The 27251-nt window shown below is 36.3% G+C and overlaps 1 protein-coding gene across 2 annotated transcripts in view; it reads right to left on the reverse strand.

Annotated features, from left to right (window-relative positions):
* The window catches only part of BAZ1B (bromodomain adjacent to zinc finger domain 1B), an 81461-nt gene that overhangs the window by 20132 nt on the left and 34078 nt on the right, over positions 1 to 27251 (reverse strand). For both annotated transcript variants that reach the window (XM_036887324.2, XM_057487229.1), the window contains 7 exons: positions 23460 to 25158; positions 19182 to 19320; positions 18511 to 18644; positions 16394 to 16493; positions 15547 to 15645; positions 12684 to 12861; positions 10861 to 11043 (listed from right to left, as the gene is read on the reverse strand). In XM_036887324.2, the coding sequence (XP_036743219.2) occupies positions 10861 to 11043; positions 12684 to 12861; positions 15547 to 15645; positions 16394 to 16493; positions 18511 to 18644; positions 19182 to 19320; positions 23460 to 25158 (2532 nt within the window). The remainder of the gene's footprint in view (positions 1 to 10860; positions 11044 to 12683; positions 12862 to 15546; positions 15646 to 16393; positions 16494 to 18510; positions 18645 to 19181; positions 19321 to 23459; positions 25159 to 27251) is intronic.

Here is a 27251-nt window from a genome sequence, read left to right on the forward strand (position 1 = left end):
ACAATCACCCTAAATGTAAATGGACTGAATGCACCAATCAAAAGACACAGAGTAATAGAATGGATAAAAAAGCAAGACCCATCTATATGCTGCTTACAAGAGACTCACCTCAAACCCAAAGACATGCACAGACTAAAAGTCAAGGGATGGAAAAAGATATTTCATGCAAACAACAGGGAGAAAAAAGCAGGTGTTGCAGTACTAGTATCAGACAAAATAGACTTCAAAACAAAGAAAGTAACAAGAGATAAAGAAGGACATTACATAATGATAAAGGGGTCAGTCCAACAAGAGGATATAACCATTATAAATATATATGCACCCAATACAGGAGCACGAGCATATGTGAAACAAATACTAACAGAACTAAAGGAGGAAATAGAATGCAATGCATTCATTTTAGGAGACTTCAACACGCCACTCACTCCAAAGGATAGATCCACCAGACAGAAAATAAGTAAGGACACAGAGGCACTGAACAACACACTAGAACAGATGGACCTAAAAGACGTCTATAGAACTCTACATCCAAAAGCAACAGCATACACATTGTTCTCAAGTGCACATCGATCATTCTCCAGAATAGAACACATACTAGGTCACAAAAAGAGCCTCAGTAAATTCAAAAAGATTGAAATTCTACCAACCAACTTTTCAGACCACAGAGGTATAAAACTAGAAATAAATTGTACAAAGAAAGCAAAAAGGCCCACAAACACATGGAGGCTTAACAACATGCTCCTAAATAATCAATGGATCAATGACCAAAGTAAAATAGAGATCAAGCAATACATGGAAACAAAAGACAACAACACAAAGCCCCAGCTACTGTGGGATGCAGCAAAAGCAGTCTTAAGAGGAAAGTATATAGCAATCCAGGCATACTTAAAGAAGGAAGAACAATGCCAAACGAATAGTCTAACATCACAATTATTGAAATTGGAAAAAGAAGAACAAATTAGGCCTAAAGTCAGCAGAAGGAGGGACATAATGAAGATCAGAGAAGAAATAAATAAAATTCAGAAGAATAAAACAATAGAAAAAAAAAAATCAATGAAACCAAGAGCTGGTTCTTTGAGAAAACAAACAAAATAGATAAGCCTCTAGCCAGACTTAGTAAGAGAAAAAGAGCATCAACACACATCAACAAAATCAGGAACAAGAAAGGAAAAATCACGACGGACCCCACAGAAATACAAAGAATTATTAGAGAATACTATGAAAACCTATATGCTAACAAGCTGGAAAACCTAGAAGGAATGGAGAACTTCCTAGAAAAATACAACCTTCCAAGACTGACCAAGGAAGAAACACAAAATTTAAACAAATGAATTACAAGCAAAGAAATTGAAGCGGTAATCAAAAAACTACCCAAGGACGAAACCCCCGGGCCACATGGATTTACCACAGAATTTTATCAGAAATACAGAGAAGACATAATACCCATTCTCCTTAAAGTATTCCAAAAAATAGAAGAGGAGGGAATACTCCCAAACTCATTCTATGAAGCCAACATCACCCTAATACCAAAACCAGGCAAAGACCCCACCAAAAAAGAAAATTACAGACCAATATCCCTGATGAACGTAGATGCAAAAATACTCAATAAAATATTAGCAAACCGAATTCAAAAATACATCAAAAGGATCATACACCATGACCAAGTGGGATTCATCCCAGGAATGCAAGGATGGTACTTAAAACATTCGAAAATCCAGCAACATCATCCACCACATAAACAAAAAGAAGGACAAAAACCACATGATCATCTCCATAGATGCTGAAAAAGCATTCTACAAAATTCAACATCCATTCATGATAAAAACTCTCAACAAAATGAGTATAGAGGGCAAGTACCTCAACATAATAAAGGCCATATATGATAAACCCACAGCTAACATCATACTGAACAGCGAGAAGCTGAAAGCTTTTCCTCTGAGATCAGGAACAAGACAGGGATGCCACTCTCCCCACTGTTATTTAACGTAGTACTGGAGGTCCTAGCCACAGCAATTAGAAAAAACAAAGAAATACAAGGAATCCAGATTGGTAAAGAAGTAAAACTGTCTCTATTTGCAGATGACATGAAATTGTACATAAAAATCCCTAAAGACTCCACTTCAAAACTACTAGAACTGATATTAGAATACAACAAAGTTGAAGGATAGAAAATTAACACACAGAAATCTGTGGCTTTCCTATACACTAACAATGAACCAATAGAAACAGAAATCAGGAAAACAATTCTATTCACAATTGCATCAAAAAGAATAAAATACCTAGGAATAAACCTAACCACGGAAGTGAAAGACTGATACCCTGAAAACTTTAAGACACTCTTAAGAGAAATTAAAGACGACACTAACAAATGGAAACTCACCCATGCTCTTGGCTAGGAAGAATTAATATAGTCAAAATGGCCATCAAAGCAATATACAGACTTGATGCAATCCCTATCAAATTACCAACAACATTCTTCAACAAACTGGAACAAATAGTTCAAAAATTCATATGGAACCACCAAAGACCCCGAATAGCCAAAGCAATCCTGAGAAGGAAGAATAAAGTGGGGGGATCTCGCTCCCCAACTTCAAGCTCTACTACAAAGCCACAGTAATCAAGACAGTTAGGTACTGGCACAAGAACAGACCCACAGATCAGTGAAACAGAATAGACTCTAGACATTAACCCAAACATACATGGCCAATTAATATACGATAAAGGAGCCACGGACATACGATGGGGAAATGACAGTCTCTTCAACAGATGGTGACAGTTACATGTAAGAGAATGAAACTGGATCACTGTCTAACCCCATACACAAAAGTAAATTCGAAGTGGATCAAAGACCTGGATGTAAGTCATGAAACCACAAAACTCTTAGAAAAAAACATAGGCTAAAATCTCATGGACATAAACATGAGTGACTTCTTCATGAACATATCTCCCCGGGCAAGGGAAACAAAGGCAAAAATGAACAAGTGGGACTATTTCAAGCTGAAAAGCTTCTGTACAGCAAAGGACACCATCAATGGAACAAAAAGGTATCCTACAGTATGGGAGAATATATTCATAAATGACAGATCCGATAAAGGGTTGACATCCAAAATATATAAAGAGCTCACACACCTCAACAAACAAAAAGCAAGTAATCCAATTAAAAAATGGGCAGAGGAACTGAATAGACAGTTCTCTAAAGAGGAAATTCAGATGGCCAACAGACACATGAAAAGATGCTCCACATCGCTAGTTATCAGAGAAATGCAAATTAAAACCACAATGAGGTATCACCTCACACCAGTAAGGATCACCACCATCCAAAAGACAAACAAAAACAAATGTTGGCAAGGATGTGGAGAGAGGGGAACCCTCCTACACTGCTGGTGGGAAGGTAAACTAGTTCAACCACTATGGAAAGCCATATGGACGTTCTTCAAAAAGCTCAAACTAGAAATACCATTTGACCTAGGAATTCCACTTTTAGGAATTTACCCTAAGAATGCAGCAGTCGAGTTTGAAAAAGACAGATGCACCGCTATGTTTATCGCAGCACTATTTACAATAGGCAAGAAATGGAAGCAACCTAAGTGTCCATCAGTAGATGAATGGATAAAGGAGATGTGGTACATATACACAATGGAATATTATTCAGCCATAAGAAGAAAACAAATTCTACCATTTGCAACAACATGGATGGAGCTGGAGGGTATTATGGTCAGTGAAATAAGCCAGGCAGAGAGAGACAAGTATCAAATGATTTCACTCTTATGTGGAGTATAAGAACAAAGAAAAACTGAAGGAACAAAACAGCAGCAGAATCACAGAACTCAAGAATGGACTAACAGGTACCAAAGGGAAAGGGACTGGGGAGGATGGGTGGGTAGGGAGGGATAAGGTGGGGAGAAGTAGGGGGGTATTAAGATTAACATGCATGGGAGGGTAGGAGAAAAGGGAGGGCTATACAACACAGAGAAGGCAAGTAGTGATTCTACAACATTTTGCTATGCTGATGGACAGTGACTGTAAAGGGGTTTATAGGGGAGACCTGGTATAGGGGAGAGCCTAGTAAACATAATATTCGTCATGTAAGTGTAGATTAGTGATACCAAAAACAAAGCAAAAAAAAAAAAAAAAAGGGCAGTTCCTGTGTGGTAACCTCCAACGAGTTCTACACAAGGGTATAAAGGGCATATAAAAGTGTAGGCAAAGGGTCTGTTTGTGTTTATACAGAGGATCAAAGCCTAATTGGGCTACCCCGAAAATGAACTAAGATACGATATGAAAAAGAACTTCCAACATCTGCACTCTCTGGAAGACTCATGCCAGAAGATGATCATCAAAAAACCCCAACAAAGATCCCCGCACTGCTACAGCTGTAGATGCACTCATCCCACCAGTTCCTGGACTTGCCATGGGAATGAGGAAGGAGATATCTAAGCTGACCTGTGCATACAGTAAAACAACAAATTTGACTGGATCTATACTGTTGGAACTCAACCAAGAATTTGGAGAAGTGCAAATTGTAGCGCTCCAAAGTCTTACAACTACAGACTATTTACTGTTAAAAGAACATATGGCATGTGAACAGTCCCCAGGAATGGGTTGTTTTAATTTGTCTGATTTCTCTCAGACTGTTCAAGTTCAGTTGGACAATATCCACCATATCATAGATAAGTTTTCACAAATGCCTAAGGTGCCTAACTGGTTTTCTTGGTTTCACTGGAGATGGCTGGTAATTACAGGTATGCTTTGGTTATGTAACTATACTCCTATTATGTTAATGTGTGTGCGCAATTTAAGTAGTAGCTTAAAACCTATACTTGCTGAAGTACTCTGCAAGAAGATATGTCAAAGAAATAATCAATCTTCCCATGTTTTCTTCCGCCTGCTACTTCTATAGCTTTTCTTCTTCCTTCCTAATTACAACCCTTAAATAGAATTCGTGCCTCATATCAAATTTACCGCGTATCATAATTCTTCCAAGTGGTAAAGATACCTCAAGACAAATGCTGGGCATAGAAGCCACAGGGCATAAATATGCAAAGAAGTAAAAAGCTAAACTTTTCAAACAATAAGGCTTCCCTCTCACTTACCAACTTCACATTTCCCTGTATGGCCCCGGAAGATGACTGGTTAGCCAGAGACGGGTAAGATTCCTCAAGGGAGGAACAACCTAAGACAGGCACAGTCGCAGGGGGGCCATCAGGTGAGAAATTGGGGATCAACAGAGGTGAGGCTTAGAACCTCACCCCCCCTGTTCTGAGAGAAATTTCTGCATACGTGGATGTTTTATTGCCCTGGTCTAGCTTGGATTAACACATAGTCTACAGGCACACACCTGATCATCTACATTTGCTGTCTTACAACACTAAACTATGTTTTCTACCTTTATCTTGTATCTACCTACCACTTCAGCATTTTATTAAAAATAATAATAATAAAGAGAGAAATGTGGTATCCACATATAAATCAAGTATAAAAACCGAATGAGTATTCACATCTGAACTGACTGTTTATAGTTCATAATGCATGAGCAAAACGAAAGTTTCTGTGATGACTCCCCTTGTACTGTTCACTATGTAACTTATTCATTATGTAAGAATTTGTTCTCCATGTAAGAACTTGTTTGTTATGCCTCAGAAGATTGGAGACTGACGAAAATTAGGCTTGGGGTGGATTAATGATTGTGCATTGAGCATTGACTCCCCTATACAGAATTTTATTGTCGTTAACAACCATTTGATCAATAAATATGAGAGATGCCCTCACAAAAAAAAAAAAAAAGACAGACTTCCAATGGTAAAATAAATAAGTAACCAGGATGTAATGTATAGCATAAGGAATATAGTCAAGATATTGTAACAGCTTGGTAGGGTGATAGCTGGAACCTAGAATTATGTATATAAATGTTTTACCACTGTGTTGTACACTTGAAACTAATGTAATGTAATACTGTGCGTCAACTACCCTTCAATAAAAAATAATTATTTAAAAAAAAAAAAAAAAAAGAAGAAGAAGAAAACAAATTCTACCATTTGCAACAACATGGATGGAGCTGGAGGGTATTATGGTCAGTGAAATAAGCCAGGCAGAGAGAGACAAGTATCAAATGATTTCACTCTTATGTGGAGTATAAGAACAAAGAAAAACTGAAGGAACAAAACAGCAGCAGAATCACAGAACCCAAGAATGGACTAACAGTTACCAAAGTGAAAGGGACTGGAGAGGATGGGAGGGAAGGGTGGGATAAGGGTGGGGAAAAAGAAAGGGGGTATTACGATTAGCATGTATAATGTGGGGGGAGCATGGGGAGGGCTGTGCAACACACAAAAGAAGTAGTGATTCTACAACATCTTACTACGCTGATGGACAGTGACTGTAATGGGGTTTGTCGGGGGGACCCTAGTAAATATAATGTTCTTCATGTAATTGTAGATTAATGATAAAAAAAAAAAAAAGTTGTGTAATGATGAAGAACAAAATGAATAAACACAGTGATCAAAAATTGAGAAAAGACTAGTGTAGTAGAAGCCAAAGAAAGAATAGCCACATATTTGGCAAAAGTAGAAATATTCCCAAAATGCCAATATTCTCATATATTGAAATTGTTATAAATATAAAATGAGAATGACGATTGTTTGTATTTTTTTAAAAATTATAGTCACCTTAATAAAAAACAGAAAGAAAATATTAAAAATATATATAATGACCATGGCACAACCCTAGTAAATAAAGTGGTACTAGCTGAATGACCTTATAGGATAGGGATATAAATAAAAATGTCTTGATGAAAAAGTTTATGGAACAAATAAAATATATTACAGAGAAAAAAAAAAAAAGTAGGGGAAAGTATTCCACTAGAAAAGGGCTAGGACCTCTCCCTTAATGTAGTATTTTCAAATTTTTTTCTTAATAAGTAATTTTAAACAGAAATCTGATGAACTAAACAGAAAAAATGGAGCTACTACTTACTCTAATAAGGAAAAAACAGAGACAACATGTTTATCCATAAGGAATTAAGATGTTCAAAAAACATAGCGTATCTACCTACCACTTCAGCATTTTATTTTTTTTAAAAATAAATAAATAAGGGAGAAATGTGGGATTCACATATAAATCAAGTATAAAAATCAAATGAATAATCATATCTGACTTGACTGTTTATAGTTGATGATGCATGATCAGAACCGGAAGTTTCTGTGATGACTGCCCTTGTACTGTTCACCATGTAACTTATTCACTATGTAAGAACTTGTTCACCATGTAAGAACTTGTTCGTTAGGCTTCAGAAGATTGGAGACTGTTGAGAATTAGGCTTGGGATTGATTAATGATTGTGCATTGAGCCCCCTATATAGAATTTTACTGTTGTTAACAACCATTTGATCAATAAATATGAGAGATACCCTCTCAAAAAAAAAACAACAACAAAACAAACATAGTACATGCAAGAGAATGAAACTGGATTGTGTAACCCCATACACAAAAGGAAACTCGAAATGGATCAAAGACCTGAATGTAAATCACGAAACTGTAAAACTCTTGGAAGAAAACATAGGCAAAAATCTCCTGAATATAAATGAGCAACTTTTTCCTGAACGCATCTCCTCAGGCAAGGGAAACAAAAGCAAAAATGAACACATGGGACTACATCAAGCTAAAAAGCTTCTGTACAGCAAAGGACATCATTGGCAGAAAAAGGCACCCTACAGCATGAGAGAATATATCTGTAAACAACATATCTGACACATGGTTAACATCCAAAATATATAAAGAACTCACATGCCTCAACACCCAATAAGCAAATAACCCTATTCAAAAATGGGTGGAGGATATGAACAGACAATTCTCCAAATAAGAAATTCAGATGGCCAACAGGCATATGAAAAGATGTTCCACATTGCTAATTATCAGGGAAATGCAAATTAAAACCACAACGAGAGATCACCTCATACCAATTAGGATGGCCAACATAGAAAAGACTAGAAACAACAAATGCTGGTGAGGATGTGGAGAAAGGGGAACCCTCCTATACTGCTGGTGGGAATGTAAACTAGTTCAACCAATGTGGAAAGCAATATGGAGGGTCCTCAAAAAACTAAAAATGGAATACCATTTGACCAAGGAATTCCACTCCTAGGAATTTACCCAAAGAAAACAACTTCTCAGATTCAAAAAGACATATGCACGCCTATGTTTATTGCAGCACTATTTACAATAGCCAAGACATGGAAGCACCCTAAGTACCCATCAGTAGATGAATGGATAAAGAAGATGTGGTACATATACACAATGGAATACTATTCAGCTATAAGAAAGAAACAAATCCTATCATTTGCAAAAACATGGATGGAGCTATAGGGTATTATGCTCAGTGAAATAAGTCAGGCGGAGAAAGACAAATTCCAAAAGACTTCTGTCATTTGTGGAGTATAACAACGAAGTAAACTGAAGGAACAAAACAGCAGCCAACTCAGAGACTCCAAGAAGGGACTAGTGGTTACCAAAGGGGAAGGGTGAGGGAGGGTGGTGGGGAGGGAGGGAGGGAGAAGGGGATTGTGGGGTATCATGATTGGTGCACATGATGTGTGTGGGGTCATGGGGAAGACAGTGTAGCTCAGAGAAGACAAATAGGGACTTTGTGGCATCTTACTATATTGAAGGAAAGTGACTGCAATGAGGTATGGGGGGGACTCGATAATAAGGGTGAATGTAATAACCACATCTTGTGAAACCTTCTTAAGAGTATGTATCACTGATACCTTAATAAAAAAAAAAAGAAACAAACATAGAAACAGGCAAATCTATATGGACCGACAGGGAGAGGGGACAGATGCCCAAAATACTATGCTGATGAGTTAAAAACTGCAGAACATTATACGGAAGATTCCACTGTGCATAATCCAACAAAGATATCTTTGTATGTATATAGAAAACACATCAAACTATTAGAGTGATATCCCTGGGGAGTAAAACTAGAATGGGAATTATCTCATATTTGATTTACTCTCACATTTTATTTTATTTACAATGAGTATGCTACTTTTAAAATTAAAAAACCAGAAAACTGAATATCCACATGCAAAAAGTGAGGTTGGACCCTTACCTTACACTATCTACAAAAACTAACTCAAAATGGATCTCAAAGATATAAAAGTAAAAGGTGAAACTATAAAACTTGAAGAAGATAACAAGGGAAAAGAGCTTTGTGACAATGAATTTGTCAGTGATTTCTTGGATACGACACCAAAAACAGAGGCAGCAAAAGAATGAAAAGGCAGCTTATAGAATAAGAGAATATATTTGCAAATCATATATCTGATAAAGGATTAACATCCAGAACATATAAAAAACCCATACAACAAAAAATCAATTAAAAAATATCCAAAGTATTCAAATAAACATTTCCCTGAAAAAGACACATGTCCACTAAGCACATGAAAAGATGATCAATATCACAAATCATTACGTGAACCCATATCAAAACCACAAGATACCACTTCATACCCCCAGAATGTCTACTATCAAAGAAACAGAACAGGACAACTGTTGGCAAAGAAGTGGAGAAAACTGGAAACTCTGAGCACTGTGGGTGGGAATATAAAATGCTGCAGCCACTGTGGAAAACGTTACAGCAGTTCCTCAAAAAATTAAACAGAATTACTATATGATCCAGCAATTGTATCTCTAGGTATGCACCCAGAATTTAAAGTAGGGACAAAGGCAGTTATGTGTACACTAATGTTCACAGCAGCATTACTGGCTATGAGAGCCATCTGACTGAGACAACTGTCAGCCCAATGATCCCCAGGGTTGATTCAGCTGATCTGGCTGGCTAGCTGGGTGTCAGCATCTTCCCTAACGATGCCATTTGAGTCCCTCCCAAAGCTGCAAACTCAGTTGAAGAGGTTGGCCTCCTTGACAGAGGAATATGGTTCTTCAGTTCCAAGGGTATGTGAGTAGCTGTGTTCCCCTGTCACAACCTCCAAACAAGCTCTCAATGTCCACAGCAGCATTATTCATAACAGCCAAAGAGTGGAAGTGGCCCAAGTGTCTGCTGACAGACGAATAAACAAAATGTGGTATATGAACACAATGGAGCATTATTCAGTCTTAAAAAGGAAGGAAACTGTGGCCTGTGCTACAACGCAGATGAACACTGAAGGCACTGCGTTAAGTTAAATAAGCTAGTCATAGAAGGACAAATACTGTGTGATTCACTGCTATGAGGTAGAATAGTCAGTCATAGACATAGAAAGAAAATTGGGTTTGCCAGAGGTTAGGGGAGGGCAAAATGGGTAGGTTAGTGTTTAATGGACATAGTTTCAGTTTGAGGGAAAGTACAGTAGTTCTGGAGACAAATGGTGAAGATAGTTGCAAAACAATGTGAATATAATTGATGACATAGAAGTGTACACATGAAGATAGCTAAAACATTTATAAACTGTTCATTATGTACATTTTACATTAAAAAAAAAACTGAAAACCATCAGTGCCTTAAAATAAAAGACGCTGATGGACAGTGACTAATGGGGTATGTGGGGGGTACTTGGTGAAGGAGGGAGTCTAGTAAACATAATGTTCCTCATGTAATTGTAGATTAATGATACCAAAATAAAAAGAATAAAAAAATAAAAGATTCAGCTCTGGTAATGGGGAAGGGGGCACTGTGTGCCTTAGAGGAAGGGCTGTGCTCCAGACCAATTTGAAAACCACAAAATTAAGTAAAAGTGATAAAAATGGAACACTAGCTCAGGGAACAGTGTTTACAGCAGCTAAAAAGCATAGGGTTATAGAGTATTTTAAAATCAGATCCCTCCTCTATACAAGTCATAAAACTGCCTCTTCATTAGCTAAATACCTTTGCTTCCTCTGCCATTTTTTTCTCTTCATCCACCTCTTCAGTCTTCACTGAATCTTCACTTTGGAGCTTTCTTCTCTTTTGCTTGGGAGCCATGAAGCCTTGGAGAAATTTCTTTATGACACTGGCTTGAAGGGCAATCACACACTCACCAAAATCCTTCAGTTTCACCAATGAGATCACCTACAGGAAATTATTTTAAAACTAGATTCCGTGAAAGGCCAAAAGAAAGATGAAAGAAGACTATATTCTTGACTAATTTCAAATCAACCTAGACCCAAACAGGTAACATAATACTAATTTGCCAGGGTTCCTCAATTCAATGGGCGGTTTATGCAGTTACAAGTAGCTGACTTACTCCCATTTCCCCACAAAGGGATCCGGGGATGCTGGAACTTGCTCCATGTAAGGAAGCTACAAAATTCGCTCACTCAGTAATTGAGTGCCTACTATGCGAACTCAGTCTCGAGGCAAAGAAAAACTGAGAAGGAAAATAAAAATTTACTGGCTTACAAACTACAAGCCAGGTAATATGCTTTACATATTGATCTTATGTAAGTCTCCCATTTATTTTATGGATGAGGAAACAGAACTAAATCACTTTGATCCAAATCATGCTCTTAAATCCTGAACACCACTTTCTCAGTCACACAAAACAGGCCAATTTAACCATTTTATAATTACAAAGAGAAACAAAGACAAATGATAACCCAGTATTAGGCAAGGTGTGGGCCTGGGGTTTGCACAAAGTAGGCAACTGATAAATAATTTGCTTGGTAAACAAAAAAGTAAATGTAATATTTAAACCTGGCAAGATCCTTTGGGTTGAATAATTTCTCAAAAAAATAGCATTAAGAACAATAAAGATGTTTAAGTCCTTTTCCCCAGGAACTGTATCAAGAATTCATAACTAGAGTAATTAAAAAAAAATTGCACATAAAAGATGCGTATTTAATTTGCTTTCTAATAGCAAAGAAATAGAAACGTAAGTCTTGACAGGAAAAGATTTATCGTATCACCCCCATGGTACACCAAAGAGATATACTGACTAAAAGAAATGGAAAGTATTTATAGATTAGGAATAATTTGGAAAAAAATTGCAGCTACTCATAAAAATCATACAACTATTAATACACATGCTAATGCATGTGAATAATTCAAAAAGATCCATAAATATTAATGTTTGGAGGTATATGGACTTTATTACTTAAAACCAGTAAAAAAATTTTTACAATAATAATTGATGGGTAGTATTCCCCAATCTTCAGCTTTGATACCTAATCTTACCTAATGTGGGACATGGGGTCTCCTGAATTGTTCCACTTATACTACTTATGGGTCCTTCTGAGCAGTACATCACAGGACTATAAACGGGCCTTGAAATGTACCCATTTAACAGTTCTAGGTGTTACCCAACATAAGCATAACTCTACTGAACTGGTCAGGTGTAAAGAATAGACAAAAGCAGGATGCACAAGCAGGTTTCATACCTGAAAGCACAGGCACCACATGGGAATAGACGTTAAGTAACATTTGACTACAACCCCAGGACTGGTTTTCATTCAATGTAATAGAAAAGCTTTTCTGAACAAGGTTCAGAGTCAACTATTAGATTTTTATGGATACCAGCAGATGATGACAAAAGAATACTATCATAATACATAGAGAAATTTTGGTTCCTTAGATGTCTTTTAAGGCAAGCCCAAATGTATAATTTCCAGGGTCATCCAGGGGAAGTCAAGAACATTATCAGGAAACAATTTCAAATTGAATATCCCTAAGTTAATGAAGTCAAAAGTTTTTTTTTTGTTTAATGTTCTTACCCTAGCTTCAAATTCTGAGGTTTCTTCGACATAACCAAGTCCTCCCTTTTGTAACCTTGTTGCAACTTCAATGAGATCACTTCGAAGAAAATTTAAAAGCTCCTGGCTGCCATCACAGGATTTTAGACCCAAATTTGGCTTCCGGGCCAGATGAATAGAATGAATAATGTCCTGGTACCTAACAAAGTTGGAGGAAAGGGGAGTGAAAAAAAGAACTTTTGAAGACGGCCTATAAATTTAAATTACTTGAATGACATGTTTTATTTCTAGGAGACTCATTTAGATCTTTTGCATTTCTCCTTGGTGTTTTTTTAAGTCTCATGTTTCCTGCACAGATTTTCAAATTTCTCCTATTCTTGATTCATTTTAAAAACACACTAATTTTATTCTGCATTTGATAGTTCCAGTATCTGAAGTGTATTTCTTTTCCTAGCTCTCATTCATGGTATCTGGCTTATGATTTTTTTACTTTTTACTGTAAGTTTCTGAATTTTATCTGTGGAACTAGAGCTCTGAGACCTGGTTTGAAACTGTTCTTCCACAGACAATGTGCAGTAGTTTATGTCAGTTGCAAGGAACTGCTACCAACTGAGACAACTTTAAATCACCTGCTTAGCATTCTTCACAACACAAAAGAAACATGAGCTGAAAATCTACACAAGGAACTTCAAAAGTTACTCACACTAAAGATTAACTTTTTAGGTCCCAGCAATAGAGACTCAAATAAGACACGGTACACTGGGTGGGCCATAAGCTTCACTGTTGGCTTCTTAGAACAAAATGAAAACTAAAGCTCAAGGTCATCTAAGTTGAGTTATACTAAATTCCCTTATCTTTCTCCAAAATTAAGGCTTTTAGTATTATTTTTCTCTGAATACAACTTCAGAGTCCCACTGGTTTCCTTAGAAAGGAATCTCCTTTCTTGCTTTCTAGGTAACACATAATTTCCCTTTTATTTTCTTCTTTATCTAATTGTTATTCAGGAATATAATTAACTTACTACCAGTTAAGATCTTTTTCGATCATGTTTAAATAATTTATTTCTAGTTTTATTGCAATGTTTAAAGAATGTATCCTAAAACTCTACTTATTAAATTTGCTGAGATTGTTTTTGTGACTATGTGTGTGATCAATTTTTATAAATGTTCAATGAATATAACAGAAAGTTTTTATTTCTTTGTTTCCAACTGGCCAAATATCCTTTTGCACTTTTTTAAAGTTATTTTTTAATGGAGATACAATTGAGCACACACCCTTTTATTTTATTTATATCCTTCAACACTTTACATATTTTCTTGTAAAGAGCATATATATTTATTTTATAAATTTGAACCTCACGGGGTTTGTGACACATTATCCTACCCCCTCAGCTATCTTCAGAGAAAACCCAATCACCAACAAGAGAACAGGTAAGTAAATTGGGGTAGATTCACAAATATTACACAAGATTCATGGACTAGACTACAGAAAGGAAAACGAAGGAGTTCAGTTATAAAAAACATGGAAGGGTCTTTAGTAAAATAATGCTGAGTAAAGAGCAGTCAGTCTCAAAGACTACATACTGCTTGGTAGCCTTTAAAAAGTTCAAAACTAAGTAAAACAAAAGTAGGTGATTTTTTTAAAAATGTTCAACAGGACTAAAGAAAAAAGTGTAAATTTTATTGTTAATCCTGACAATCTCTAACTTTTTAATGGAAGAATTTTATCTGTTCACATTTAGTAAATGCAAGAAATCCTTCCAATTCAGAACATGTAACTACTTTAACCAAACAAAACAAGTATCATTAAACTGTATTCCTTTGTGTTTCTGAGTATAGACATTTTCCCTTGTCTTTCTTAATTTCCCAGTTACATCTACTTTAAGACAGCACAATTCTGAATGTAATTTAAATTAATTTGCACATTAAACAGTGGACTAAAATCAATATGATGTGCCCCTTATCACCCACGAAAGTCTGGAGAAGTTGCAGAGTATGTATTTTCCTTCTCTCTTCAATCAAGCCTAAATTCAACCATAAAAACACAGTCAGATATTAAAGGTGTCCTGGCTGTGATAGAAACAATGGCTAGAACAGAAAGGACACTAACAAATCTAGATGGAATTCATGCTAATTTGTTAGACAGTGTTTGGGGGGATTTTTTTGAGATATAATTCATATAATATTAAACTCACCATTTTAAAGCATACACTTTCAACAGTTTTATATTGTGGAACCATCAAAATTACCTAATTCCAAAATATTTTCATCATCCATAAAGAAATCCCATACATGTCAGTAGTCGGTCTCAATTCTCCCTTCCCTCCAACCCCAACAACCACTATTACTTACTGTCTACTGACTTGCCTATTCTGGATGTCACATATTAAATAGAATCATACAATAGGTAGCCTTTTATGTCTGGCTTTTTTGACTTAGGATGTTTTCTACATTCATCTATGCTGTAGCATATATCAGTATTTTGTTCCTTTTTATGGCTGAATTTGTGTATATATCACATTTTGTTTATCCATTCATCAGCTGATGGACACTTAGGTTGTTTTCACTTTTTGGCTATTCTGAATACTGAGAGAATACTTTTAGATACCAACCAATACAGAACTGCATTTGTAAGGCTAACTATAGTAAGGCTCTCAGCTTCGTGCATGGCACGTGTTATTCAGTGAGAAATCCCACTACCCTGTTTATACATAGTTTAAAAGCATATTTTTCCAAATAAGCATGATGAAATTACCAACCAATAAGAACATTAAGAGGGTTATATTTTGGAAAATGTACTTTAATAGCTCTTACAAATAGCTCTAAGATATTTGTAATGTCTAATGCTAAAGAGAAGATGTAAGGAGCAAGATGAAAATCCTTACCTCTTCTCTAGTCTTTCTTTCAGCTGACTTTCTCTTATTCCCTGAGGGTGAAGGCAGTTTAGCAACTCATCCAGTTCCTTCTGACTATCACATAAAAACCTGTAGGGGCAAAAGAGACCTGCTAATTCTGAAAAAAAAAAAAAAATCAAAAACTAAGAAAGGCATCTAGGGTTGACTTGACAGTAGGAGTTGGGAGAGCAGAATTCCAAACTTGCTTGCAAGTAGAACAAATAATTTACTGTTTCCATTAGGTCTAAGGTTAACTTTACCCTATGACACTGGAGCCGATGTTTCCTACTAAAATACAGTAAGACAAATTTTATATAATAGGTACACTTGTCCTTACACCCTTAAAGAATAATTGTATAGACAAAACAGAAGATAAAAAGGTCATTAAACCAAAAGTGATCACAGCCAAGGCAGTTAATGCAATCACAAGTAGAAGGGACTCTCTCAAAACCTAGCTCCCTAATAGCAGAACTGACATAAAGAAAGATTACTGGTTATGTATACAATCTGATATTCCTTAATTAATAAAGATGAAAATCCTAAACACTTCTATTCCCAAATAGGCTGAAAAGCATTTTCAATGCTATGTAAGATCTATCTCAAAGATACAAAGTTACATTAGAGGGGGAAAAATTAAATTTCAAACCTTAGGACAAACAAATACATTTTATCAAAAACTCATATCTGCTTTTAAAAGAGGTGAGTTTATATATCCAAGAAATCAAAGTCACACAAAATGATCTTTAAACAGAAAATCACTAACTCACTAGAACCACTATATTAAGTATTTTCTTAACACTGAAAGAAGTAAGAGCAACCAGAAGAATGCTCATATTACCATAGGTTCTGTCCTTGTTTGGGTATGGTGGTCTCTACAGAAATTTCTGGTCCAGGTTGTGGGTTCATGCTTACATTTTTGCCTAGGTTTGCTTTCTTACCTAAGAAAAATTTACACATTAGGGTGAATACAGAAAATAGCCAATTCATCTTCTTAAACCTAAGCAGTACACAGTGCCACCTCCAACTATGAACAGACACTGCCTGTGAAATAAATCTATGTGTAAAACAGATGTTAATTTCTCTTACACACAGCATGTTACTTGAAGTTTTTGTTCTCTATACTGCTGAACAGTTGTACAATTCAAAGTTTAAGAGTATCCCAACTTAGAATGGAGAGTGATGACTAAATAAACCTTTATATCAAAGCAAATAAATAACTGACTCCTTGCACATGATGTTTAGCACAAAGGCATCTGTGGTTGACACAACTTAAATATATAAACTACTACAAACTTACCCCTGGAGACATCAAATGTCAAATATCACTTTTTTTTTTATAAACCAGCTCCTATATACAAATATATGACATTAGCATAGGTAGATCTCAAGCCAATAGCTGAGGCCTTTCCTAATACTACACTTGGTTCTCTCCCATTTAACCTGTAGCATCTGCCCTGCAATGCTAACACATAACCTTGCTTAGTCCTTCGGTCAGGTAATTTTGAAAAGATTCTACACCATGCTGTAATTAGAAAACATGAAGCTCCAACATCCACCAGGATGCTCTAGAAGGGAAGGGACTTGGATGCCAATCTTCTCTCAGGGAGCTGTAAGTGGGCAGACCTGATTCCATGGGCAGCCATCAAGCTTTTGAAAAACAAAATCATAGCCCTCATCCCATTGGAATCTCCAAGTCTGAAGATCCTAACTTCACATTTACTGCTCTCAAATTTAACTGCCCTCACTGGGGTATTTCAAAGTTTAACAAAACTAGATTTTTCTACTAAATGCTATATAATTTAACAATTTAATTCAATATGAAAATTGCCTTAAGCCTGAAGTTTTGGCCTATGGATCAATTCTCTCATTTAATATTTTTGGGTTTGAAGTTTGGGTTATGATTTTCTCTAAATGACGGAAAACTGCTTTTCAAAAAAATAGTGATTTTTTTCAAAGAGACATAATCATTTCATATTTGAGAAGAACTTTTCATATAAAAGTAGAGCTGGAAAGAAATCTGTGGATCATCTAACCTAGTGGTTTTCAACAGGGAGTCCTACTGCCACACAGGGGACACCTGGCAGTGTCTGCACATATATTTGGTTGGCATTGTTGGAATCTAGTAGGCAGAGGCCAGGGATGCCGCGAAATATCCTACACTGCCCAAGAAGCCCTACTACAAACAATTATCTGGCCCAAAGTGTCAGGAACGTGAGGTTGAGAAAACCTGATATAACCTAACCATCTGATTTTTTTAATGAAAAAAACTTTTTCTCTCTTAATTTCTTTCTTAAAATAGTACATATATTCAATATCTATATGCTTCAAGAGAGAATATATGTATTTTTAAAAGTACATTTTTGTATTTATTTTACAAATTGGACATACCCATGTAACCAGAACCCAGATGAAGAAAAAGAACATTATCAGGGCCCCTTTATGATGCCTTCTCAGTCACTTATTTTGTTAAGTATTTGCTATGTCTCTCACTAGAATTCTAGGTAAATGACATTCAGAACCTTATCTGTCTTGTTTGCTATATTGTATCACAGCACATGGAAAATTGGCTGGCACATAAGAAATACTTCATAAATACAGAATAAATGAATTTTTTAAGCGTAGGAAGAAGACATATAGCTGCCTTCTTACAGCTTGACTAACCTACAGCCCCTGAGATACCTACAGATTTCCAAGGAACAAAGTTTGAAAACTACTCATATAAAATCTAATACCCACATATCCTAATATTTAAATTATCTTTTTACACTACGCCTGGAACAAAGTTGGTAATCACGTATCAGTTTCCTTTTTTTATGCATTTCACATCCTCCCACCACACTCAAACACATCTCAGAAGACAAAGAAATTTTACAAATGGAGAAAGTGACAGAGGACAGACAGTCCTTAACACTGACTCTATTTGAGCAGAGTAAGATAACTAATAGATATACATACTACGGGGACAGTAATCCTCATCAGCAGAGTCCGCCTGGTCTTTCCAGTGATGGTTGAATCGGTAGTCAATACTGTCATGTACCCAGCCTTTTTCAATGAACAATCCTGGAACTTCATCTGAGAAGAGCCAGTATCTATGAATCACAACCACATAATAAGATAATGATAGATCATGAGTGCAGGATGACTTCCTTGTTGGGGAAGGTAAGAGTATCACTGAACATTCAGACAGATACAAATTACAAAGAGCACAGAATACCAAAATTTTGGGAATCTAAGATTCACTTAGTTATCTGCAATTTGCATAAGTTCTAATATTTTTCTACCATACAGTGTGTGTTTAAAATTCATTACCATTTTTAAAGACTTCTGTTTGGATTACATTTCACCTACCACCATAATTCAAGCTTCATATTTGTGGTATCTTTAAGGACAATGTCCTATTGTATTTAACTTCGTAACCCTAAGCAGACAGCACAGTAAATATTCAATGAATGTGTTATCAGCAATTCTTTTTCCAAAATCCACAAAAGCAGGGAGCTTGTCTATTCTTAGTACTTTTTAAGTTTTATTATTAGTAACAAGATAATGGCCCTAAAAGATGACAAAAACTGAGTCAAAGTTATTAGCTCAAAAAGTCTTACTATTTTTAATGACAAAAATAAACTTACCTATTATGGTTCCGATCAGTACCAATAGGAGTCCTGCGCATGACTAATTTTGCCTTGGCTATTCCTTCCTGGAATGCCTTCTCAGCAGCTGCTTTGTGCCTTCGTATTCGCTCTTCTTCAGCTTCACGTTCTAGTTTCACTGTTAAAGATAATCAGCCAGATTTTTTTCTAGTGAATTCCACTTACAAATTAAATAATATATGGAGTGAGAAGTGCCTGGTATGAAGCAGATTTTCATCAAACCTTAGTTTCCTTCTTCAAATTTTAACCTGATATAAGAAATGGCCTTCAGGCAGCAATTCTATCTAGCCCTCCTATGTTCTTTGCATTTTGGTGATGTCTCAGCCATCAACTCAATGCAAAACCTTTTCTCTCCAGAATTTAACTTTTTATTAATTTATGATCATTAAATTTTACTTCAGTGATAGATAATTTTGAATGTATGTTTAAAACAGTCCTTAAATAGAACTGAAAATTTTCTTGACAGGATCAGTCACAGGATCCTTGCAATGATCAGGATGAGTAAAACTAGAATAGTTATTTCAAAATAAAACACATTTCAGTCCCAAGGAATTTGATAGCAATTCATCTTATTAGTCTTGGTGACAAGAAAAAAAGAACTGAGAAGGAAGGAAGGGCAGGGAGGCACTTGGGGATAATAACAATTACCGCACACTGCATACCATTTTTCAATTTACTCGAGTTACAATGTTAATGATGAAAAAAAAGTTTTACTCAATTTATTTCTGATCACTCATTATGTGGGTTTATTCTATCCAGATAGAAATTTCCCTCAACAAAAGCAGCTCAGTAATCTTGCCTTTTAAGTTTTCTGTAACTGTCACAAATTCTGATACTGTAAGCAAGCACAGGGCACTGCTATTTACTATGCCAGAATTTCTAACACCAATCCACAACTGACAACATCTACAATATGGTGAGAATCTGGAAAATGCATCAATCTAAAGATGTTGCTTTAAAAACTGAAGATAAATTTTACTTATTTAAAAGCAACATATATTTGCTAGCAACATATATTGCATTAGAAAATAAACAATTTCTAACCTGAATGGAACAGTATGTTTGCAACAATGATTAGAGTAGAGATCAGTACAAAAGAAAATGACAGAAATAGTAGTGGTAGAACACAATAAAGGAAATAATCCCTCTCATGTGGCCACAAACAAGCAAAAAATAATCAAGGGCAGGTCATCAAAAGGCGGCCAAATTTAGTTCCAAGCTGTAGCACCGAACTATGTATCAGATCTGAACTCTAATTCAAATACTGATCTTGGCAAAAAGATATTCTCTGTCCCTTGTTTCTCTGTATCAACCAGTAAGAGTATCAGACTGCTTTTCCTTTTTCCTACGTTAAGATATAAATATAACAGAGGAACACTTAAGAAGCTCAAGAAGAAATCAGTACATTTTAGGTAAAGCACAGCTCAAGTGTTTTATATACATAAAGTTAATCTACATGCTGTTTTATTTGGAATGCACTTAAACTGTCTTTAAAACTGAAGGTACATATATATACATACACACAGTGGGCTTGTGAAATCATTCCAATGGCCTTAAATAGTATAAATTGAAATCTGTTTTAAAAGAAATAGTACATATTTCCTAGAACTCCTAAAGTTACAAAACTAACTGACTCAACCTAAAAATCTCTCACATAACTTAAGACCATTTCTAGGTATCTATCTGTCTAATCCTTAGCACACAACTTTGATAAATGGTTTTTACCATCTTCATTTCATAAGCTGGGAACTTTCATAAGGTTAAAAACTGTCACAGTGATCAAAACAGTCTAGTCTTAAAGACAAAAAAACTAACAAACTTTGTAGGTTTATTGTGGATAACAGCAACTTTGAAACCAATTTTGTGTACATTATAAGACTGATAAATAAGTAAGTACTAATATTGATTCGTGTCAGGGTTCTCATGACGCAAAAAGGGAGATACAAATATAGAATGAGGGACAGCAAAGCACAACCTTGGGTGTCAAGATTTATTTGGGAATAAACTGAACAAAAGAAATACAAAACTTATACATTGAAAATTGTAAAACATTGTTGAAAGAAATTAAAGAAGATCTAAATAAATGGAAAACATTTCAAGTTCATGGATCCTAAGACAAAATATCATTAAGATGGCAATATCCAAAACTGATCTACAGATTTCAACACAATCTCTATGAGAATCCCAGCTGGCTTCTTCATAGAAATTAACAAGCTGATTCTAAAACAGTGTGATTGTAAAGGATCCAGAACAGCCAAACTATCTTGAAAAAGAACAAGTTAGAGGATTCATACTTTCCCACTTCAAAACTTACTACAAAGCAAGAGTAATCCCTCACTGTGGTACAGATGTAAGGAATGACATAAAGATCAACGGAACAGAATCAAGAGTCCAGAAATAAACCAATGTATCTTAGACGGTCAAATGATTTTTGACAAGGGTGCCAAGATCTATAGGGAAAGAACAGTCTTTTCAACAAATGATACTGGGACATCCCTGGAGAGTCACATGCAAAAGAATGAGGTGGGACATGTAAGAACTTGTTCGTTATGCTTCAGAAGATTGGAGACTGATGAGAATTAGGCTGGGGTTGGATTAGTGATTGTGCATTGAGCATTGACTCCCCTATACAGAATTTTATTGTTGTTAACAACCATTTGATCAATAAATATGAGAGATGCCCTCTCAAAAAAAAAAAAAAGAGTGAGGTGGGACCCTTACTTCATGCCATATACAAAAATTAAATCAAAATGAATCAAAGATCTAAAGTAAGAGCTAAAACTGTAAAAGGTTATCTTTATGAACTTGGATTTGCTGATGGATTCTTAGATATCACATTAAAATCACAAGCAACCAAAGAAAGAAAAAATAGGTAAAATGGATTTCCTCAAAATGTTAAGAATTTGTGCTTCAATGGACACTATAAAAGAGGTAAAAAGACAACACACAGAATGGGTGAAAGTATTTGTGGATTGTGTATCTGATAAAGGATTTGTATCTAGGATTTCTAGCTACAATATATAAAGAACTCTAACAACTCAATAGTAAAAAGACTCAATTTGAAAATGGGCAAAAGATTGGAATTAACAGTCCTCCAATTAAAATACACAAATGACCAATAGGTATATGAGATGCTCAACATCTTTAGTTATCAAGGAAATATGTATCAAAACCACAATGAGATACTAATTCACAACCATAGGGATGACTATAATCAGAGTCATATAACAAGTGTTGATGAGAAAGCAGACAAGTGGAGAAAACAGAACCTTCACATACTACTGGTAGGAATGTAAAATTGTGCAGCTATTTTGAAAAACAGTCTTAAGAGTTCCTCAATTAAACATTGTTTCTGTATGACCCAGCAATTCCATTCCTAGGTATATACCCAAGATAAATGAAAACAAATATCCACACAATAACTTGTACACCAATGTTTGTAGCAGCATTAATCACAATAGCCAAAAGGTAGAAACAAACCAAATGTCCATCAAGTGATGGACAGACAAAATGCGAGATGTCCAAACAATGGAATATTTTTAAGCCATAAAAAGGAATAAAGTACTAACACATGCCCCAACATGGATGAACCTTGAAAACATTATGCTAAGTGAAAGAAGCCAATCACAAAGACCACATATTATATGATTCCTATTATATGGTATGTCATAACAGGCAAACCCATTAAGCAGTGTAGATTGGGGGCTGCTAGGTGCTGGGATGGATAGATGGGTGGACGGATGAGGTAATGACAGCTAAAAGTTCAGATTGGATGGTGCTATCAAAGCCCCAAACTTTTATGTTCTTCCATCTTAATAAGAGAAAGATTAATACTCAAGTTGGCAACTATGCTGAGGGCTTCAAATACCATTTCAGTTGTTACAATAATCTTAACAAGCATACAAAAAAATTGAGGCATGTGATAAGTAACTTGCCCAAAGAAATCCAGCTAAGTCAGAGGTAGGTTCTGAACCCAGGTCATATTTTATTTCCACTATACCAATTTGTAGATGTGGTCCTTTACTAAGCCTAGAAAGGCAGCCAGTATCACATTAATCTAAGGCAAACTATCATTAATGGTAGAATGCCAGGCTGAACACTCCTGCTGGAATATCACATACTTAGTATGGACTAGGTTATTAGGAACAGAAATAACTAAACAGTTACAACAAATAGATACTACTATTACCTTAGGAATTTCCTTCCTTTTATTATCTTCTAAAGGGCTTCCCCTTTTCTGTCAACACAAGATTTTACCTTTCATTTCTCTCTCCTGGATTTCCCGCTCCTTTTTAGCCTGAATGGCAAGCAGCCTTCTGCTCTTCACAGCACTAATCATGTCTTCAGCTTCCATATCTACCTGGGGCTCAAACTTCACTTCTTTTTTCCTATCAGTTTTGCCTAACCCATTCTCCTCTTTTCCATTTTCTTTATTTCTGGCTTCCATTTCTTTCCGTTTCTGCTTTTCTGCTCTCTTCTTATCATTTTCTTCCTTCAATACAGCCAGCCGTTCCTTCCACAATTCTGCAGACATCTGCTGTCTGGTTTCCATATGGTCTTGCACTGAGTATGTCATGAGAATCCGGTGGCAGAGTGCTGTCAAGATCTGTAGTTTCTCCTCTGATGTTAGTTCAAAAAATTCAGATGTCTCCAGCCTCTCTAGGAATTCATCTTGTACCTCATTGTCCTCAAATGGTGCTGAGTCTTTATTGTCATCTGTGTCTGAGCCCTCACTTTCTTCCTGAACATCAGATTTACGCAAGCAGAGCCTCACCAGCTCTGATACAGAATGCAGAGTCAGAGGGATTTCGGACAGCTTCATTCCCAATTCACCATAGTCTTCTGCTATTTCATCTTGTAATAAGGTCTGCAAGAGGATGACCAACACTCTATTCAAATATAAAAAGCCACCCTTTTCTGCACTCAAGGCTTCCATAAGGGACACAGCAGTAATAGGATACTGAGCATCTGGTAAGAGCAGCCCAGAGTAACAGCTCAAGAACTCCACCACAAGGGCCACATCCCCAAAGAGTGTGTTGGGCAACCCTTCAGGGGTATCCATCAATCTAAATGCTGGAAGGTTTTTGCCATTTAACTCTTGGTCCTCGTACCGCTTTTGTTTTTCTAGTTTCTCAAGCATTTCTTTCTCTCTCCGTTCCTTGGCTTTCTCCTTCAATTTTTCTTTAAGCTCCTCTCGCTTCTTTTTCAAATACTCTTTGCGCTGTTCTTCAGACATAGAGGCCCACCTCTTTTTGTGTTCTAGAAGCTCAAAGCGTTTTTGAACAAGACCTCGCAATTCTTCTGGGAGACGAGCTCTATCCTCACTAGAGAGAAGACGAGCTGTTTTGGAGATAACACAGGACAGGGCACTCTTCTTGTCCTCCCTGTCTTTGTTTTCTTTGTAGTAGGCAATAAGGTGTAGGGCAGCAGGAGGCAGATGTTTATGAGGTTTACTGGAGGACCTAGGAGTACCTCCAGAATTCCGTGGGGCCCGTGTCATCTTCTGAGTGCCTTTGGCCATATCCAACAGAGTCATCTGCTTCATTTTGGTCTTAGGGGTCTTCAAGCCCTTTTTGGGAGATTTGGAGTTCCCTGCAGATTTCTGTCCATTCAGGATGCCTTTACTTCTACCCTTTGCTTTCAAAGGCTTGTCACTATGCTTCCCGGATTTCTTCACAGATGGACCTTTCTTAGGAATGTGAAAGTTAGCATGTAGCTTGGTAGGTGACATCATCTTCATCACTTCCTCCAGATGCTCTTCTGGAGATTTGGAATTCTTTGAGTTCTTCACTTTAAGTGGTGAGTCATTCAAGGATTTCTTCAAGTGTACATGACACCATAACTTAGGATTTAGTGGTGAACTCAGAGAAGAGTTGTCTGTTTTGGATTTCTTTGAGGGCTTCCTGTCTGGGGATCCAGTATTCTTCCTCTTAGTGGAAGGGTTGAGAGTCAAGTACTATAGAATTTAAGAAGAGGAACAAAATTAATTTTAAAAACTAATTTACAGAAGCAATATTTAAGCATCCTCTTCTACAGCTATTCAGGTAAAGGCTACATACTCATTTCTCTTCAGACACTACATCCCTGAAAAAAGAGACATGAATGTTAGCCAGTTATCAATATTAATTAATGTTTCAGCCACATTAACACAGATTCTCTCCAGACCCAGACTTAAAAATCTATATTATTAGACATTTTTGCTATGCAACTAGTTTTCTATTATATATGGATTGGCAGTTCTTGAATACTTTAATGAAATCTGTGAACCCCTGACCCAGAAACAACATACAAGAATCCATCCATGGGCACCTGATCTAGATAATGGTAATACCTGAGGAATTTAAATAGTATTGTTTTCCAGACAGGACTCGATATTTTAGCCTTTAAACTTCTGCTCCAACTGGGAGCATTATGTGCTTTTAAGTGGAAAGTATATTATTTAGGTACTTTTGTCCAAATTCAGAAACTTATTTTCTTATTAAAAGTATCAGTGTATTAACAACAAAAAATGCTCACAAGTAAGCAGCTCTCCCAACCCTGGCATTCTGGTTCCTCAAACTCCTCTCCGTCCTCTCCACATACCTCAAGAACTCACTCCCACTGAGTACACTGGGTACGAGCCCTCTGAATTCACAATTTCATACCATTCTCTCTGATACACTACCTTTCAAATTTACCCCCTCCAGCACCCCAATTATGCAATCCTTCAATCCCACCAAGACTTTAAATCCATTAATTCTATCACATTTTCACCATGCTCACTTCCTTCCTTCTTAACCCAGATGCAATTCCACAATCAATACAATCTTGCATAAACCTAGGGCTCCCTTGTATCTCTTGCTCTATTTTATCTAGACTACTCCTGGACTATACATGTTCAGCTTAAACATGACTAGAATAAAAGATACAATGACAGTATGTGTTGTTGTTTTTTTAACTCAAAAAAGTTACAGTCAAAAACTTTTTAACTGAATGCCACCTCAGTCCATTCACTTTTCCACTCTCCTAGACACATTATCTCCTGTCCCCACAAACATCCACAGTATCCCCATCATGTAGAACTAGTTAACAGGTTAGAATCCAGTCAACTTGCCATTATACCACTGTTTCTATTTAATGTGTATTAAAAAAAACCCTGCTGACTTTGATGCTTTAAAGAATGTAATTATGAAGAAAAAAGCCTGGCAGCTAAAATACAAACTGAATGAATTAAGAACAAAGCAATGAAAAAGTACAGCCAATTTCAAAACAAATTCTTATTTCAAGTGATCAGGAGAAAGACTAGATAACCTCTAGAATACTTGATTTCTATTACCAAAAGCAGCTAAGCATAGAGAGGGCACTCAGAGATTTACTGAACCTACCTTTGAGTGTTTGAGTAAAAGGACTAACTTAGTGAAAGCAACATGTACAGAAGCAGTATGGAGGTGGTGGGTAAGACAGGCTAGTGCAAGATGACACTGTCGGTAAGGTAACAACTAAGGTCTATCCAGTATGAAATGATGTGCCCCTTTAAAAAGGCTATAGGGAATGGCCAAGGTGAAATCCCATCCCAGAGAGGATACAGAAAAACACTATGTTCCTGTTAGAAGTAAACAGGTATAGTAAAATTTAACAGCCTGTACTACAATGCCAACTAAGATTTAAACCTTTAAGATATAATCATCAGAGGAACTCACAGAACCAAAACAACACAAAATGTAGAGATATGGTCTACAACGAGTGGGCTATACTTAACAAATCCTTCTTTTGGCTAAATTTCTAACTTAAAAGTCCAAGCTGCCTTCTAAGAATTACAGGCAATTGCAGTTATTATTCCTCCAGCTGGCTGTTTTTGTTGCCTAACTACACTGGATGTTTTGTTCTCTAATTATCACTCTCAGTACGGATTTGCAAAGAGGTTTCATGGTTTTCACCATCCATGACTCAGGGGATACTTTCCCCAGAAACAGAATTTCCCAATTCTAGTCTCCCAGAACTAAGTTTCAAAATGTTAAGAAGAGGCAAAGAGAACTTAGGTAAGATTCCATTCTCCTCATGGACAGTGAT

The sequence above is a fragment of the Manis pentadactyla genome, chromosome 10 (genome assembly GCF_030020395.1).
Source record: "Manis pentadactyla isolate mManPen7 chromosome 10, mManPen7.hap1, whole genome shotgun sequence".
In the NCBI taxonomy this organism is placed as follows: Eukaryota; Metazoa; Chordata; class Mammalia; order Pholidota; family Manidae; genus Manis; species Manis pentadactyla.